Raw genomic sequence first — 17,073 nt, 5'->3', positions numbered from 1 at the left:
TAAGACAAAATATATTTGTTTTAATCAAAGTTCACAATTTTATAGATGGCTCCAGGAAAATAAAAATGAGACAATCAAATTTAAAATAAAATACTATTTCTTTTTTCTTAAACATTACACAGAATTTTTAGTCTGTTTAGTCTATATAACACTCTATATTAACATTTTTAGAAGGAATAAATCCAGCGTACTTTTATTCTAAATGTTTGTGCCAATACAAATATACGTTATATGAAACAATTGTAGTTTCTCCCATTAATGCTGTGTGGCTCATTGGATAAAAAAACTAATAATCCCCTAGATCCTGTTTAAATATAGTATTTTTGTCCAACAAGTAATAAGCAAAAATAACAAATGAACAAAACTTGTATCTAATGAAATAAAACTCTGAAAGAAAAGCTTGATAATTGAGATGTTCAAAGGGTTTTAATATAGTGCAGATTTTTGGGAGGAAGGAAAACATTGTGAAAATGATGGAAAAAAGAATTATGATGGAAGAAATGAAGATGAATGATTATTGCATGAAAAAAGACTAATTTATAACAAAAATACCCATGCAGGAAATAATAATTGCACAATAAAAATGCACACACACACACACATATATATAATTCAACTGTGATGCAAGGATAACCATGGCCTTTGGATCTAGGAGCAAAACCGTACAGGCAGATGGCAACTATGAAACGTGGTTTTGTACAAAGGCCAAATTTTAAAAAATCCAATATTACTCTCGTGTACAGATGAGGCAATAGAAAACTTTGGAACCAAAGCATTACTTAATCCAGACGTGTCTGGGGAAAGCGTCTTTATCCTAAGTCTCTAGAAGCTTATCTTAACTGGGATGGGGGAATGCAGAAACCATGCAATCAAAACAGAAATCCCAAGCCTGATGCATACAAAGAATTAAATGGATTAGCTGTACTGCTAGAGCTTGTTTGGAAAACTGTACCTACGTAAGTGTTTCTGCTTGTTACCTAAAAAGAATATATGCTTCCAATCTATGAGCATGTAAGTCTATACATGCAGACTATAATAGTACTGCAGGTACAGTTAGAACTATAAAGGAAAATAAACTAGAGGTAACTTCCTGCTTACAACTAATCAGTGCTATTCCTTTAAGTAAGTTTCTTGGACTCAAATAATGAGAGCTTTGTTTTTAGGTCCAAAACAGAAAGGTTAAATATTGTGCCTTGGTTCCCCATTGTTTTCTTCTTTGAAACATTTATTTATTTATTATTAATTAGATTTCTATGCTACCCTTCTCAAAGCTACTCAGGGCGGCGTAATGCCTGTGTAATGCCATTACCCAGTGTTTCATTTGCAGAGGTAGAATAGAATAGATAGAATTCTTTAGAGATGAACACAATAGAAAGTCACTTCATGTGGTGGCTACCTATGAATGCAGGACGTGCAGTGTCCTCAACATTCACCTGTTCTATCACTGAGGTACATTGAGCAATTGTGCTACTATGGCCTTAGTTTTTTTACACACACACCCCAAACGTACAACCTCCTATTAACGTGTAAATTATCTTGTACCCTTTTCATTCGTACTCTGCTGTCCTAAAAATCTTGGCTCTCAAAAAGGGCTTGGAAGAGCCAGGGCGGTGGAAAGGAAAAAAGGATCTGGCACAAAACTGGATGGAAGTGATTCAAGGAAATCTCCCCCTCCTGGAAAAAAGAAACCGCAGCAGCTCCTACGCGGAAAACTTGAGTTGCAGAGGAGCGCGAGCAGTGCCTAGGGAAATTGGAGTAAAAGGACTGCCAGGCAGGGTAGCTTTTGGGGGGAAATGGTAGCGTAAGCGGGTAAAGCCCCTCCTCAGCTTAAATGTTCTCCCTCTTCGGGCAGTCTACGGCCGACCGCCAGAAAAGACAGGCGGACAGGGGCACCGCTGCAGCGCTGACTTTACGCACAAATGAGCTCAAGGCGATTCCCGCCTCCACGGAAGAGGGGGGTAAGAGGGGGGCTGGACATTCTCCTTATAAGTGCAAGCGCGCGTTGCTTTCGCTCCCACACTCGAGGAGAACAAGCCGAGGCTGCTTTATCTCTTAGCTCCCCTTCAGGACTTTGCCGGCGAACTCAGGGCGCGGAGGGAGCCCTGCAGCGCTCTTGTCCGACTAGGCCGTTTACACGCAGCGCGTTTAACTCGGCTTCCAAAGGGTTCGACAGACATTCTACCCGGTGCTGCTAAGGCGCCATTCGCTTGCCATTTTTTTTTTCCAAAACAACTCTCCTCAGCCTAACTGTTCGGTTTTTTTCCCCTCATATCGCCTCTCTCCCGCGTTGCCCTGCAGCATGAGGGGAGCTAAGGCATGCCTGGCGCTGAGCACGTTGCTGCTCTCGCTGGGTGTTCGAGGCGGCCCTTCTTCGCCCCGAGTGGAGGAGGAGGAGCTGGTGGTGCCCGTGAAAGTGGATTCCGTCGGGCGGCAGCGAGCGGCCGACGAGCACTTCTACCGCTTGGATGCCTTTGGCGAGCGCTTCAATTTAGAGCTGAAGCCCGACGACAGTTTTTTAGCTCCGGCTTTGACCTTCCAATATGTTGGCAGGCGGCCCCAAAGTCGGAGGGAGGAAGAGGAGGCCCACCAAGCGCTGGGCGCGAACTTAGCCAGCTGCTTCTATTCCGGCACGGTCAATGGGGATCCGGCCTCGGCCGCGGCGCTTAGCCTCTGCGGGGGGATCCGCGGCGCTTTCTACCTGCGCGGCGCAGAGTATCTCATTCAGCCGGCCAACGTCTCTCAGGCTCCAGGAGGGGAGCAGCCTCAGCTCCACCTCCTGAGCCGTTTTCGGCAGAGCCCCGTCCCCCGCGGCGGCGGTACTAAGTGCGAGGTGCCCGACTCCGACGAAACTTTGGCCTCCAAGGGGCGGCGGCCCCACCACCAAGGGGAAAAGCAGCAAGCGGACTACGCGGCCCGCGCAGGTATTCACTCGCCCTGCACCGCAAACTCTCTTCGTCGCCCTTGTTCGAGCAAGGAGCTTAGTAGCTCTTGGGAGCAGCAGTGGCGATGCTGCGGGGCACGCATGCGCCCCAGACCGCACACTTTTCAAAGCGTTAGGAATGGTCCAAAAAAAAAAAAAATCACATTTCGACGTGCTGCTATTGGTCACTCTAAAAGCTGAGGTCATAAATGGAGGCGTTTAAAAAAGTATTTTTTTATTTATTTGTTTGTTTTTGTCAAGTAGGCATTGTTAGCATACAAAGACATAACAATGTTTTTATATACTGCTCAAAAAATAAAGGGAACACTCAAATAACACATCCTAGATCTGAATGAATGAAATATTTTCATTGAATATTTCATTTGCACAACTATTCCATTTGCACAACAGCATGTGAAATTGACAATGTGTTGCTTCCTAAGTGGACAGTTTGATTTCACAGAAGTTTGATTTACTTGAAGTTATATTCTGTTTTTTAAGTGTTCCCTTTATTTTTTTGAGCAGTGTGCATGATACTAGTAAGAGAGAAACATTAGGACAGGACGGAAGGCACACTGGTACACTTATGCACGCCCCTTACTGACCTCTTAGGAATCGGGAGAGGTCAACAGTGGATAGTCTTAAGGGGTTTTTTTGTGGGTTAATGGCTTTTGAAGTTGGAAAGTAGTGGGATCAAGGGAGGTATGATCGACTTGGGGTCAATCTACGGACGGACAGAATTTCCCAATAGTCTCAGGGTAAGGATTTATGAATGGGAGCAAATCCGGTTAAGTAAGTGGGATTAACTGTCGAAATTCTCAGTCATCCAGGTCATGCTTGTTCCAAAGGTGCTTTTTCAAGAGGCAACTGGACTTTCTTGTTTTTCTTTGAAGACCTCTCATCCAAGAAGCTTCTACAGAGCTGAAGAAAAAGCACCTTTGAGACACGTTTCTCCATAAAGGCAGAAAGATACTTAAAGGGGAGAAGTCTTGGGTGTGAGACTGCTTTAGGCTAAGTAGCATTTGACTTAGTGAAAGATGTTTTGTAACAAACATTTCAGTTACTGGTTGATGACAGCTTGTGCATATCTACTCCAAAGTGGTCCTTCTCAACCTATATTTTGTGACTTGCACCTAGTAAAGGAGATTGTAATACCTAATGCAATAAGGAAAATGCAGTTGAAAAATTTGCATCACATGGCTTACTGAATCCACCAGATTCAAACAGTGCAGTACATATATGTTTCATATATGTGTTCTGTGGATTCATGGTAAGCTGAAATATGATTAGATGGTATATGGTTTAGTTTGTCAAACTTTGAGACTGTGAATACTGTAACTTTGTACTGTTTAAAGATAACATGAAATACCCTTGCAATCAGAAATGTAATTTTTTGATGAACCTAATGAAATGTCTACTTAGAAATGCAGCAAAATACATAAGACTGTACTGTTGTTATAATATTGTCAGTCAAAGAGCATTTCAGTTTAAACTTGATTTGCATGTCTAGGTTTACAATGCTCTACTCACTTTCTGGGGGAAAAAATGATAAAATAAAAAGTGCACATATTCTTTAATGCAATGATTCCCCACCCCCCTTAAATTAATGTCTTTAATCTTACACTGAATCTGAAACATATGCATGCTAGTTTTGGAGTACATTGTGTGGAATTGCTTGGGGCTTACATTATTAAACGAGCTACTTTGGGATTAGGTTGTAACTTATAAATAAAAATATGTCAGACATATTAAGTCTGCAATTTCTAATCAATTTCATGGTGTGTTTCACTAAAATTTAGGGAGATATCTTAATTGGGATATTTGAAGTTATTCTCCAATTACTTTCAGTTCCATTGATAAGAATCAGTACCTAGCTGAATATCCTAAGGGGGTTATTTTTCTATTATTTTACATTGTAATTTCCACAAGGTTATGTTTTAGATCTACCTAGCTATTGCATAATAATCACTAGAGCTAGTCTCAAAAACACTAAGCAAGTTTGGACCTAGTTAGTTGTTCTGGGTTTTATATATATATAAATATGGGAGTACTTTGCTATAAAGAAATCCTAGAAGGCAATGGCAAAGTACTCCAATATTTTTGGAAAGAAAACTAGACATTTGTAATCATTTGAAGGCAAGTTCAGTTCAAAGAGGACAAAGCTTTTGGTTCTATTCATATTAAAGGTATCATAAAATTTATTTTAATATGATGCCTTCTATATATTTTGGATTCCAACTCACAGAATAGTTAGCCATGGTTCCAAATCAAACGATGTCCCTGAAGAACTCCCATCCAACTTCAAGCCAGGCATAAACCTTGCCACGGCCAGACAATGGGACACCAATATAACTGCAGTACTTTCAGTTACAGCAAGTTGAAACTCCTTTCTATTTGTATTACTAAACAGGAACTGGAAACTGGAGAACGAATGTGGGAGTACAGTATTTCCCCTTCCATGCCCTTAGGAAATTTTGGATCAGATCCAGCCAAAGTCTTTCATTTCAGTAATTTTAATATTTAAGGAGGATTGCTATGAAAATTCATTGAGAGCAGCAATGATTCATGCTGAAAATCCTCAATGGAAATATTTCTTAATAGGCAGCCTGAGAATTTAATCCTTTATAGTAGGTTTAACATTCATTAATATTCTTTAGTGGTTTTTTAAAAGTTATATTTAAAATGAATAAAAATGGATTGTTTAAATAATCTTTAATTCCCACTCTGGCTTGGCAGTGGTTGATGATTATGATATGTCAACTGTATAAATACTGTTGATAAATATTGGTAGTACTGTATATATTTCTAACCTTTTGCTTTTTTTTAATATAGAAAATAGACATATAAGGAAGAAACGATTTGTGTCAAGCCCCCGCTATGTGGAAACTTTGCTTGTAGCAGACCAATCTATGGCAGAGTTTCATGGCAGTGGATTGAAGCACTACCTTCTCACGCTCCTATCTGTGGCTAATAGAATGTACAAGCACCCCAGTATCCGGAACCCTATTAATTTGGTGGTGGTGAAAATAATAGTTATCTATGATGAGCAGAAGGGGCCTGATGTATCTACAAATGCTGCTCTCACTTTAAGGAATTTTTGTAACTGGCAGAAGCAACATAATCCTCCCAGTGACCAGCACGCAGAACACTATGATACTGCAATTCTTTTTACCAGACAGGTAAGGTGAAAGACTGGCTATTTAATGTAATTTGAACTTTCTTCAATCAGTAGATTCAAAAATACTTCTTTTACTTTTACATTTTTAAAATTAGAACTATTTCAAAGTGTATATCAAAAGTGTGGTTTCTTGGAATGCGCTGGTGCCATAAATTTAATATGTTACACTTTTAATAGTGTTCCCCATGGAAAAATGAACAAAAATATTTATTGAATGTTTGATTAGGAAGCTTTAGTATTACATGAGCATCCAGTTTCTTTCAAGCATTTAGAAGATGTTTCAAGTCTCTCCCTGGACAAATAGGTGTAAAAATTGAATAGAGACTATTGTTATCATTTAAAATGTGAGACAGTGAAATAGTTCATTTAACTAATTCATAGAAATAGTGCAGTAAATAACTGTTGTAGAATGGTTGTAATCATACTGTAGTCATCATCTGTTCCTAATACTCCTTCCATATTGAATGACTTTTTTTATTTTTGAAGACTGTTATATACTCTTTCCATTATGAAAAGGCATATTGCCAAAATAATTTGATTCTGTCAGACAAGCTCCTGATCCAATTAATAATGAAAGTACATATTTTCTTTTTGTAGGATCTCTGTGGTGCCAAAACATGTGACACTCTTGGGATGGCTGATGTGGGAACTGCTTGTGATCCAAACCGCAGTTGCTCTGTCATAGAAGATGATGGCTTGCAAGCTGCTTTTACAACCAGTCATGAATTAGGTAATTGAAATTCAGGGGAAATTTGTGGCAAGCTTATTTGTTTTAAAAACATGCCTTATCATATTGGTCTGCAGTTAAGGCTTTAAATCAGTTGTTTCTTGCAGTTACTGTGGTCTAGTTCTCACTATGGTGCCTAGGCTCTGCCACGTCAGACAAAAGCATTGGATTCAGTCATTTTGTAATAAAATTTCGAATGTATAAAATCTAGATGGAGGGAAAAGGTTAGGCCATAACCTTTCTCCTAAACAATGATTTTCAACCCCAGCAACATTAAGATGAGTGGATTTCAACTCCCAAAGCTCGCTTAGGAATTCTGGGAGTTGAAGTCCACATACCTTAAAAATTTTGAAGTCGAGAAACACTATCCCAGAATGTCCCATAGGGTTTTTTAATGCCTATTGTCATTCAGGTTTATTACACTTATAGTATAAAGCATCAGAAGTACAGGTTTTACCAACACTGGGACAAAGCTATTAGCTAAAGTTTCTCAGTATATGTGAAAATGACTACTGAGTATTTTAAAGTGATATTTTTCAGTGGAAAAAGTAAATTCATTCAGGTTTCAGAGGAAAATAAATGGCTGAGACTTTTAAATTACACCCACACAAATCTTGTGTGTTAAGTTGAACCCTATGTTTACGATTTATAAATCACAGTTCAGGGGGGGAAATTGGAAAATCTTTAAATTATCATATTGAGTAAAAGGTGGTGAACATTGACTTTTGTTTTTGATATCAGTTCTTACAAGCCAGCATTAAAACTTAGTGCTTAAAATGAAACATAACAATATTAAAGTGTGTCTATAAGATTTCAATACTGTACTCTGATCCATCAGACTCCAAGCAATATGGAATTTAAAAATGCATGATAATGTAGTAAATTATTTAGTAGTGTACAATGTAATTACATAACTGAGTCTAAGGAGAAGGGCGGCATAAAAATCGAATGAATGAATGAATGAATTATACAATGTATTACATAATAATTCCTGCCTAAGCAGGTGGTTGGACAAGAAGACCTCCAAGGTCCCTTCCAACTCTTTTATTCTATTCTATATAACAATAAAAAGTAGGACAATAACAGCTTCAAAGAAAATTCATATTGTCACATCACACTCAAACCAGAATTAATCTCACAGTCCTTCAAAAAAGCCACTCTTGACAAACTTCCAAAACTCTAAGGGTCACTTATAGACCAACTATTCCATGGAAAGGGACCATTCAAAAGTGAGATCTTCAGCATGATGATTAGGGGAGTTCAGCAGGGATTCCTTGCTTATTCATTTTAGATAAGCTTAATCTATTTGTGGTAGAAGGCATCAAAGATACAGAGATGACTATCAATAACGCAGAATATAACTCAGAATAAAATATTAACTAATGGTAGGTGTCACATAGCAATGATAAGTCCAACTAGTAAGTTCTCACTATACTGTAAGTTTTAATATGTGATGAGTTCATTACTTTTTTCTCTTCTTTTTAAAGGCCATGTGTTTAATATGCCACATGATGATGCGAAGCAGTGTACTAGCATTAATGGTATAAATAGGGATTCTCACATGATGGCATCTATGCTTTCCAACTTGGATCGAAGCCATCCATGGTCTCCATGCAGCGCATACATGATAACTACTTTTTTGGATAATGGTCATGGTAAGTTTTAAACAGGCTGCTTATATTTCTAACTGAATTCCATTCGAGATACTGAATTTTAATACTATAATTAATTGCATTAAAATATTTTAAGTATTTCCAAATCAATTTGAATACCATTACATTTGCAGCCACACAAATAAGATAACATGTGGCTCTGTCCCAAGATATTTGTTTTAGTCCAGAAGAATGAATCAGAGCTTCATGGGAAAAAGTAATACAACTGTTAGACCATAATGATAATATGCATATAAATGGATCGATTATTAAATATTAGAAAACTCTAACTTAGAATCATAGGATTGAAAGGGACCTTGGAAGTCTTCTAGTCCAACTTCTTGACTAGGCAGGAGATCTTATTGGATCCTGGACAAAAGACTATTTATTCTTTTCCAAATCTTTCCCAAACACCCTAATGATCTATTTCCTGAAAGCATTGGTCTAAGACAGGGGTAGGCAAAGTTGGCTCTTCTATGACTTTTGGACTTCAACTCCCAGAATTCCTGAGTCAATCATGCTAGTTCAGGAATTCTGGGAGAGTTGAAGTCCACATGTCATAGAAGAACCAACTTTGCCTACCTCTGGTCTAAGAGAATGGAAATCAAATGCCTGGGAGATAAAGCTTGCCACTTGCTTATGTTCAAACATAAGTAGCAATTTAATATTTGTAATGAACTATCAAAACCTGGTAAGTATTAATAGGTTACCAATTCCAATATTTGTTTCTAGCATTTCTAAAGTGGCAGAGCACATAAGTGTCCAGTTAAGTGTCAACTTTGAAGAGAAGCTTTCAGTAATAATGAAAGTAGGAGACCCTCCTCAATAAGCTGTCACTGAACTAACTATATACAGGCATTGGACATATTTATGGATGACTTCTAGTATCCATCTTTGTGCATCCATCTTTGCCCTACCTGAGCTATTGGCAGCTTTCTGTACTATCAACCATGGTATTATTCTGAATTGGCTTATATGGCTGGAGATGGGTAGCACAGTGTTGTGCTGGATCATGTCTTTTCATCATGGATGATTCCAGTTGATAATTGAGGAGGAGATGTCCTGCCTTCAGCTGCTATTATGTGGATGCCATAAGTTTCATTGGTTTATCATTTCTTTCTTTACATCTACATGAGGCCATTGGATAAGTTTATCCAATGCCACAGGGTGAGGAATATCTAATTGTATATCTCTACTCCTGGCAAATTAAGCAATGCCATGAATATTTTATTCCATGCTGGAGTCTGAGGGGACCAACAGGCTTCATGTGAAATTCTACTGATTTGAGAACTATGGTGCTGAATGGGATTACATAGGTTCAGACAGATTCAATGCATAATATGAGGGTCCTTCTATATTCACAACTCCTTCTCGGGGGACAGGTGGAAGTCATCATTAGGAGGGTGTTTGAGCAGGTTCATCTTCAGCTCAAGTTGTGCCTGCTCCTAGATCAGCAGACCCTGTTTTACAGTCACCCTTGCCCTAGATAGTTACATCTTTCACTACTCAAATGTGCTCTATATGGAGCTGCCCTTGGAAGAATATCCAATATAGAATACAATGACACAGTCAGTTATATGAGCTCCTAGGACAATGCATATTAGAGCTTTGCTCCTCAAGTTGCATTGGTTGCCAGTTTGTTTTCAGGATATTTGGATATTTGTTATTATAGTCTTTTATATATGTATAGTATTTATATATGTATAGTCTTTTATATGAGAGTATATGTTTGTATACTCTCACTTTTTAATCCATTGTTATGCACTGACCAGAATTGCCTTGGGTGAGATGGAAGGTTATATAAATCTGATGAATGAATAAATGGATGATTAATATGCAGTGCTGAATTATGTGGCCAGCCAAACTTATATTTGTAAACATTCTTTAAATTTAAACCAGAAAAGTTAATAGACTAAAATTTATCTTTCGAAATCATGGTTCAGAGATTTGAATAGATTTGAATAGATACGTTCTAATTGAATAGATACGTTCTAATTTCTATCATTTTTCTATCATTTTTCAAAGAGTGACACTGAAATGTTTAAAGCAAATTAATCAAAAATCACAATATGGTTTTTCTGTGTTATTTCCAGGTGAGTGTCTGTTGGACAAGCCTCACAAGCCATTGCCATTCCCTTCTGCTCTTCCTGGCACAATGTATGATGCTAATAGACAGTGCCAATTTACATTTGGGGAGGATTCCAAACATTGTCCTGATTCTGCTAACATATGTTCAACTTTGTGGTGTACTGGTACTTCGGGTGGAGTGTTTATGTGCCAAACCAAACATTTTCCTTGGGCAGATGGTACCAGTTGTGGAGATGGAAAATGGTGCATGAACAGCAAGTGCATTAATAAAACAGACAAGAAGCTATATGATGTAAGTCATTGTTTGCTTGTAGTTGAGTAAGATGACAAAATATTTTAAGTTATTCAGGTTTAATTTTTAATTTTAAAATGTATTTTGTTAATTTTCCTTTTAAATTTTTATTTAATAAATATTTAAAAGCAAATGAAAACAAAAATATGATAGGGAAGAGCTTAATAAAGTGAATAAAATTTTGAAGTACCATTTGATGACTTGCAGAAAATGTTATCAAAACAGTGTTTAAAATTAGTTTGCCATTCAGTAATTAACAATAATGAATAAAAATAACAAATAAGTTATAATAAACAGATATTGTATCTGTTTTGGTGATCTACCCTGGAATGATCTACAAATGAGAAAACATTTTGTACCTCAGATTTATCAAAAATACCCAGTTATATGAGTATTGAGCAGAAATTTCATTGGATCCAATATTAATAATAATAATAATAATTATTATTATTATTATTATTATTATTATTATTATTAATATTAATATTGGATCCAATGAAGGGCAGCATACAAATATTATTATTATTATTATTATTATTATTATTATTATTATTATTATTATTATATTTGTATGCTGCCCTTCTCCGAAGACTCGGGGCGGCTGTATTAATTATGAGCATAGGATTTGGGTTTTTTTCGCTAATAGCATGAAAGGGTGTTGCTTTACCTTGCAGGCCTAAAGTACCACAGTCATAATAAATGTTACATAAATAATAGGATCATAACTATTTCTAAATTTTACGCCATTTCCCTCTTATAAAATACCTTTTCTAGTGGTTTTAATATTCACATTTGTTTCTGTGTTGCAAATTGTAGATCCCTGTTCATGGAGGCTGGGGCTCTTGGGAACCATGGGGAGAGTGTTCAAGAACATGTGGTGGAGGAGTGCAATATTCTATGCGAGAATGTAATAGCCCAATTCCAAAAAATGGAGGAAAGTATTGTGAAGGCAAGCGTGTGCAGTACAGATCCTGTAATACTGAAGATTGTCCAGACAATGGTAAGTTTTACATTATTTTATAAATACAATTATACATTATATAATAAATCATAAAATAAAACATGAGTTTCCTAAGCCTGATCAATGTCTTCGCAATTTACAGGCAAAATTTTCAGGGAAGAACAATGTGAAGCTCACAATGATATTTCCAAGTCTTTTGGAACTGGCCTTGCAGTGGAATGGATACCTAAGTTTGCTGGAGTCCCTCCCAAAGATAGATGCAAACTGGTTTGCCTTGCCAAAGGCACTGGGTATTTTTTTGTTCTTCAACCAAAGGTGGGTACAAGTGTATATAATATACATCAAACAAATGTATATGTGTTTGTTAACTTTGACTGCTTATAGAATTGATGAATAAAACTTTAGGAAATAAGCAAAGGAACATTTTACATCCAGACAAGTTTGGACACCTGTTGCCATCAGCTGTGATCATTCTTTGTATTCTAGTAATGTGTAGTATAATTACTAAACATTTTACTTTCAGAAAGCACTCAAAAACTTCTGATTTGGTTTCCATTATGAAACAAGTCTAAAAAGCTTAAAGTATAAAAAGCTTACAAACCAAAAGAGATATTTTCCATAAATAATTTTCTTTAGGAATTGCATGTGTAATGTATATATTGATAATATATATCTGTCATGCTGAGTTTTATCTAACATATATTTCAAAACTATGTTTTTTTCTTATTTAACATCTTCTGGATCTCTTATTTTGCCATTTTGATTTTATTTGTATTTCCAAAACAAGATAATTATAGAAATAGTATTAGATTGTCAAAGTCTAAAGTACTACAGTTGCTCACTTTTTGTCTTTGTTTATACATTCAGCTAAACCATGGCATATTTTGATCCAAATTTATTAATAAACAGGTTCATACAAGTTAAACTTTATAAGTACAGTTTATAAGTATAGTTTATAGATAAACTATAAACTGTGATTAACAAATCATAATGAAATCATAATGGCACTATATCATAGCCCACATTAAAATAATATATAAACTCCAAATGAATTGATTTTAAAATGAAACTTAAAGTAGATTAACTGGCTGGATTTTGTTCGGTACTTTAAAAATTTAATGATAAACTTTGTATAACTTCTAATCAAGTCTTCCTTCCTTTAAAGGTGGTAGATGGAACTTTATGTAGCCCAGATTCCACTTCAATCTGTGTTCAAGGGCAATGTATAAAAGCAGGATGTGATCGTGTGATAGGATCCAATAAGAGGTTTGATAAATGTGGCATCTGTGGAGGCAATGGATCTACCTGCAAGAAAGTATCTGCAATGTTTTCTAATGTCAGGTGTGTTTTTGCACTTTAGGAGTTGTTACCTTACTCATTACCGTGAAAGACTTTTTTTTCATTTGGATTGTTTAATGAAATCAGTATAGGAAGCAATGTTTCATATTGTAAATCAGCTACAACTTTCATGTTGGTATATTATTTTAGTTACTAAGTTATCAAGATACATTACTTATTACTCATTACTCATTACTTATAAGATTCAACCTAAGTTCCTGTCCATGATAGGAGTCCTTCATAATTAAGAGGTGCTAGTATTCAACAATTGTTCTTCTTCTTTCCTGTAGACCTGGTTACCATGATGTTGCTGTGATTCCTGCTGGGGCAACAAACATAGAAGTGAAGCAACGAAATCATAGGGGTAAACGGCAAGATGGAAGCTTCCTTGCAATCAAAGCAGCTGATGATACTTATATTCTAAATGGTGACTATACACTAACAACAATGGAGCAAGATATTACTTACAAAGGAAATGTTTTGAGATATAGTGGTTCATCTGCTGCTTTGGAAAGAATCCGTAGCTTCAGTCCATTGAAGGAACCATTAACTATTCAGGTCCTTACTGTGGGTGATTCATCTCGATCTAAAATCAAATATACCTATTTTATGAAGAAACCAACACAGCTGGGTTCTGAGAAGCCCTTCATTAAGACTGAATCTTTCAATGCAATCAAGGAGACAGTTTTATCTGAATGGATTATTGAAGAATGGGGAGAATGTTCTAAGTCATGTGGTACTGGCTGGCAGAGGAGATCTGTACAATGCAGAGATCTTAGAGGGCGACCTGCCTCAGACTGTGCAAAAGAACTCAAACCAAGTGATGTGCGACCATGTGCAGATACACCATGCCCACGATGGCAGCTAGGAAACTGGTCATCATGTTCCAAAACATGTGGGAAGGGTTTCAAAAAGAGGTTATTAAAGTGTATTTCCTTTGATGGTACAATTTTGACACATGAAAGCTGTGACCTTTCAAAAAAGCCAAAACATTTCATAGACATTTGTAATGTTACACTTTGCAGATAAATTATAATAGAAATCTAAAGCTCTCTATATAAGTATGTACTTATGTATGTATATTCAGACCAAAGCACTGAAATTGAAGTGAAAGGTAGCAACTAATTTGTGCATGGAAATTCAGAGTAGAGTCACTCAGATGGGACAGTGCAAATATTATTAGATGGTGTTAAATCATAGTGGAGTGGGAAGGAAATCCTGTCAGTATGAACACTAGATAAAAATGCCAGTTTGTTGGTAGCAAACTCAGAAACACACATATCTTAATCTTAGTTTTTTTACAAGTTAAACAGAAAGTACGCCATGGCCAAAACAAATTTAATGAAACGTTTGCATTCTAGCAGAAGTAGCATTTTTTTTTAACTTCTGGAAATTTTATTGTGGTACTGATAAAATTTCTTTCCTGATCAAAGAGGGAAAGGAAAAAAAGCAGTTCTTTAATTATTGGTCAGGTCTTGCCTACCTCACATTTAACAAAACCCACATTACATATACTTTTGAAGTATATTTTTCATAGACAGGCAAAACAAGTAGTCCCGGATGCTTAAAATTCCAAACATTAGAATGTATTTAATCTTCTTAAGAGATACCTTTCAGTTCAAAGCACATGTTAGTTAGTTAGGAAGGAAGAAAGAATGAACTGTTCAAAATTTAACTCCCTTCCCTTTCCTTTACCATTTTTGTTCCAAAATCTAACAGACCGTTGGAACATATGCATAATATTTATATGAAAGCTGGCTTCTTCATGAAGAAATAATCCTGAGAAGCTGCCATTTTACATACAGTAACAGTTGCCATGGTGGTCAGCAGTAACATGCTTACATATGACCTTTTGCAAACAAAATTCCACTATAAATGGAACATCTCTTATTACAGTTTTCCATATCCAAATGAATTCCAGATGTGCTCAGACAATGTAGTCAAATACTATGCTGGCTGGGAAATACAAGAGTTAACAGTCACAAGATATCTGGAAGACCCTTAAGTTGTCTCATTGCATACAACAATTTTAAACTGCTGAAATCACTTGTAAAGCAGGGAAGATTAAGCTGCAGGATAGCAGGTCCATCCACAGCAGTTTTCCATTATCTGCATATTTAAAGTTATTTGCTAGACTATAGACTATGAGAGAATATGTCTCTTCATATGTATATAGTAAAATGTATTAGAAATGATGCATACTTTATAAGTACTTAATTTTTCCCCTTCTGAGAAGGATTATATTTGATAACAAATGCATATATTGTAATGAATGTATTTATTTTTATATTTCTTGTCTAAAACAATTTCTTAAGTTATCATCTTTTTTTTAAAAAAAGACATATAACAAGATAGAGTATTTATGCAATATATTATGTTACTAGAAATAATAAACTATGAATTTTTGAAATTGAGTGTTTTTATTTTATATAAATTTCTATCACATCTTCATAAGAATAGTTAGTTTGATTTTATCACAAGGCATATGATATGTTAAGATATATTTTGTACTTTCTAGTGCCAAGCAGCAGAGTAGGGTTAGAGTAAATTAAGATCTAAATATCCTCTTGTCCCCACATTGTACATCAATTCACCATTAATAGGACCAGTGTTATCATGATATATCTTTCATGCTTATCTGGATTTAATATATTTCAAATTGAAGTTAAGTAATCTATTCCTAGTCACGTTTATGTTCTTTTGAATTTCATGTTAAATCATGCCAGGCGACCAACTGAAATTTAGTTGTGTGGTCAACCATTTATTTTTGCCATTTTATAATGAAAGCATATCTGTTTACCCCATATCCCAAAGTCTCAAATTCTTGCTGTGAATTGTAAAAATTATTGGAATTCTGGTTAAGTAGCTCATTTGACTGATGCTGTAAAGTGTCTGTGCAGCTGGATTTTAATCTTTTTATATTGCTGTTGAGAAATAAAATTGAAAATCAGATTAAATGATAGATGCTTGTACAGAATTAATACTATAGAAACTAAATTTCCCTAGAAGTATAAAATAATTTCTGGGTATACATTACTAGGGAGCAAACAAAATTTAAAAAGTACACCATTGCTATGATCATTTCCCTAAATTTAAATATTTTAAGTTATGTCCCATAGTATCATGGAGGACATTTTGTAACTTTCCAAGGATATCTCTTCCTTTTTAAAAAAATATATATATATATTTCAGACAAATGGAAAATCATTTGATTGCTCTTTTTTCTCCTGCCCCAAATCCTATCATGTTTCACATTATGGTTGAGTTCACATACTATGCTAAATTATAAGATGGCTTGTTTTAGTTCTCTGTAAATCATAAACCAAATTACTGAAGTTTATAAAACATGATTTTTGGCATTGCATGACGCATAAATCCAGCCTGATTACTATATTTTATTCAGTAATTCAATACTAAATAAACTGTATCTCAGTGTAATAAATGAACCATTCTTGAATAAAGCTAAAAACAAAAATATCAAATTACCACCTTTAATCAAGTGGCAGATTTTTGTCAATGGGTAACCAGATTCCATTTAGAATAAGTGGTTATGGAAATAACCAGGATCCAAGACATTAAAGGTTTTGTGGGTTAAAAAGATCACCTTGGGTAACACCAACAAACAATTCAACTTCAGCAGATCTTACATAATATGACAACTCTGAATTGCTCTTGTAGGCATGCAGGAACTTGAATTTTTTAGCAGCTACAGTTCTGGGCAATCATGCAGAGTAAATCAGACATCTCAGAATGACATGGTAAGGCCATGAGTGGCCATTGCTAGTGCCTTCTGTTTGAAAAAATATATCATAAATGATATGCCCTCAGAAGTGTGTCTATGGAGATGTTCAGTCAACCAGGTCATAGTGGCCCCCAAGATGCTTTTTCAAGAGGCAACTGGACTTCCTTGTTTTTCT

At 35.9% G+C, this 17,073-nt stretch overlaps 1 protein-coding gene across 1 annotated transcript; it reads left to right on the top strand.

The window, feature by feature from the left end:
• Window positions 1-2,012: 2,012 nt before the first annotated feature.
• On the top strand, window positions 2,013-15,566 carry ADAMTS1 (ADAM metallopeptidase with thrombospondin type 1 motif 1). Its single transcript, XM_070750295.1, has 9 exons — window positions 2,013-2,921; window positions 5,753-6,099; window positions 6,696-6,828; window positions 8,313-8,480; window positions 10,571-10,857; window positions 11,674-11,857; window positions 11,961-12,133; window positions 12,984-13,159; window positions 13,447-15,566. The coding sequence occupies exons 1-9, from the start codon at window positions 2,300-2,302 to the stop codon at window positions 14,183-14,185; spliced, it is 2,829 nt and encodes a 942-aa protein (XP_070606396.1). The 5' UTR covers window positions 2,013-2,299; the 3' UTR covers window positions 14,186-15,566.
• Window positions 15,567-17,073: the final 1,507 nt, after the last annotated feature.

This window comes from Erythrolamprus reginae, chromosome 4, assembly GCF_031021105.1.
Source record: "Erythrolamprus reginae isolate rEryReg1 chromosome 4, rEryReg1.hap1, whole genome shotgun sequence".
Taxonomy (NCBI): Eukaryota; Metazoa; Chordata; class Lepidosauria; order Squamata; family Dipsadidae; genus Erythrolamprus; species Erythrolamprus reginae.
The sequence above is the reverse complement of the archived record's forward strand: the minus strand, read 5'-3'. Positions and strand labels throughout refer to the sequence as shown.

Bases quoted from the DNA above. Each gene is read 5' to 3' on its own strand.
- ADAMTS1 (XM_070750295.1), top strand. From the start codon at position 2,300: ATGAGGGGAGCTAAGGCATGCCTGGCGCTGAGCACGTTGCTGCTCTCG. The intron at 8,481-10,570 runs GTAAGTTTTAAA...TGTTATTTCCAG, and splicing joins TTTTTTGGATAATGGTCATG to GTGAGTGTCTGTTGGACAAG. The intron at 12,134-12,983 runs GTGGGTACAAGT...CTTCCTTTAAAG, and splicing joins TTTTTGTTCTTCAACCAAAG to GTGGTAGATGGAACTTTATG.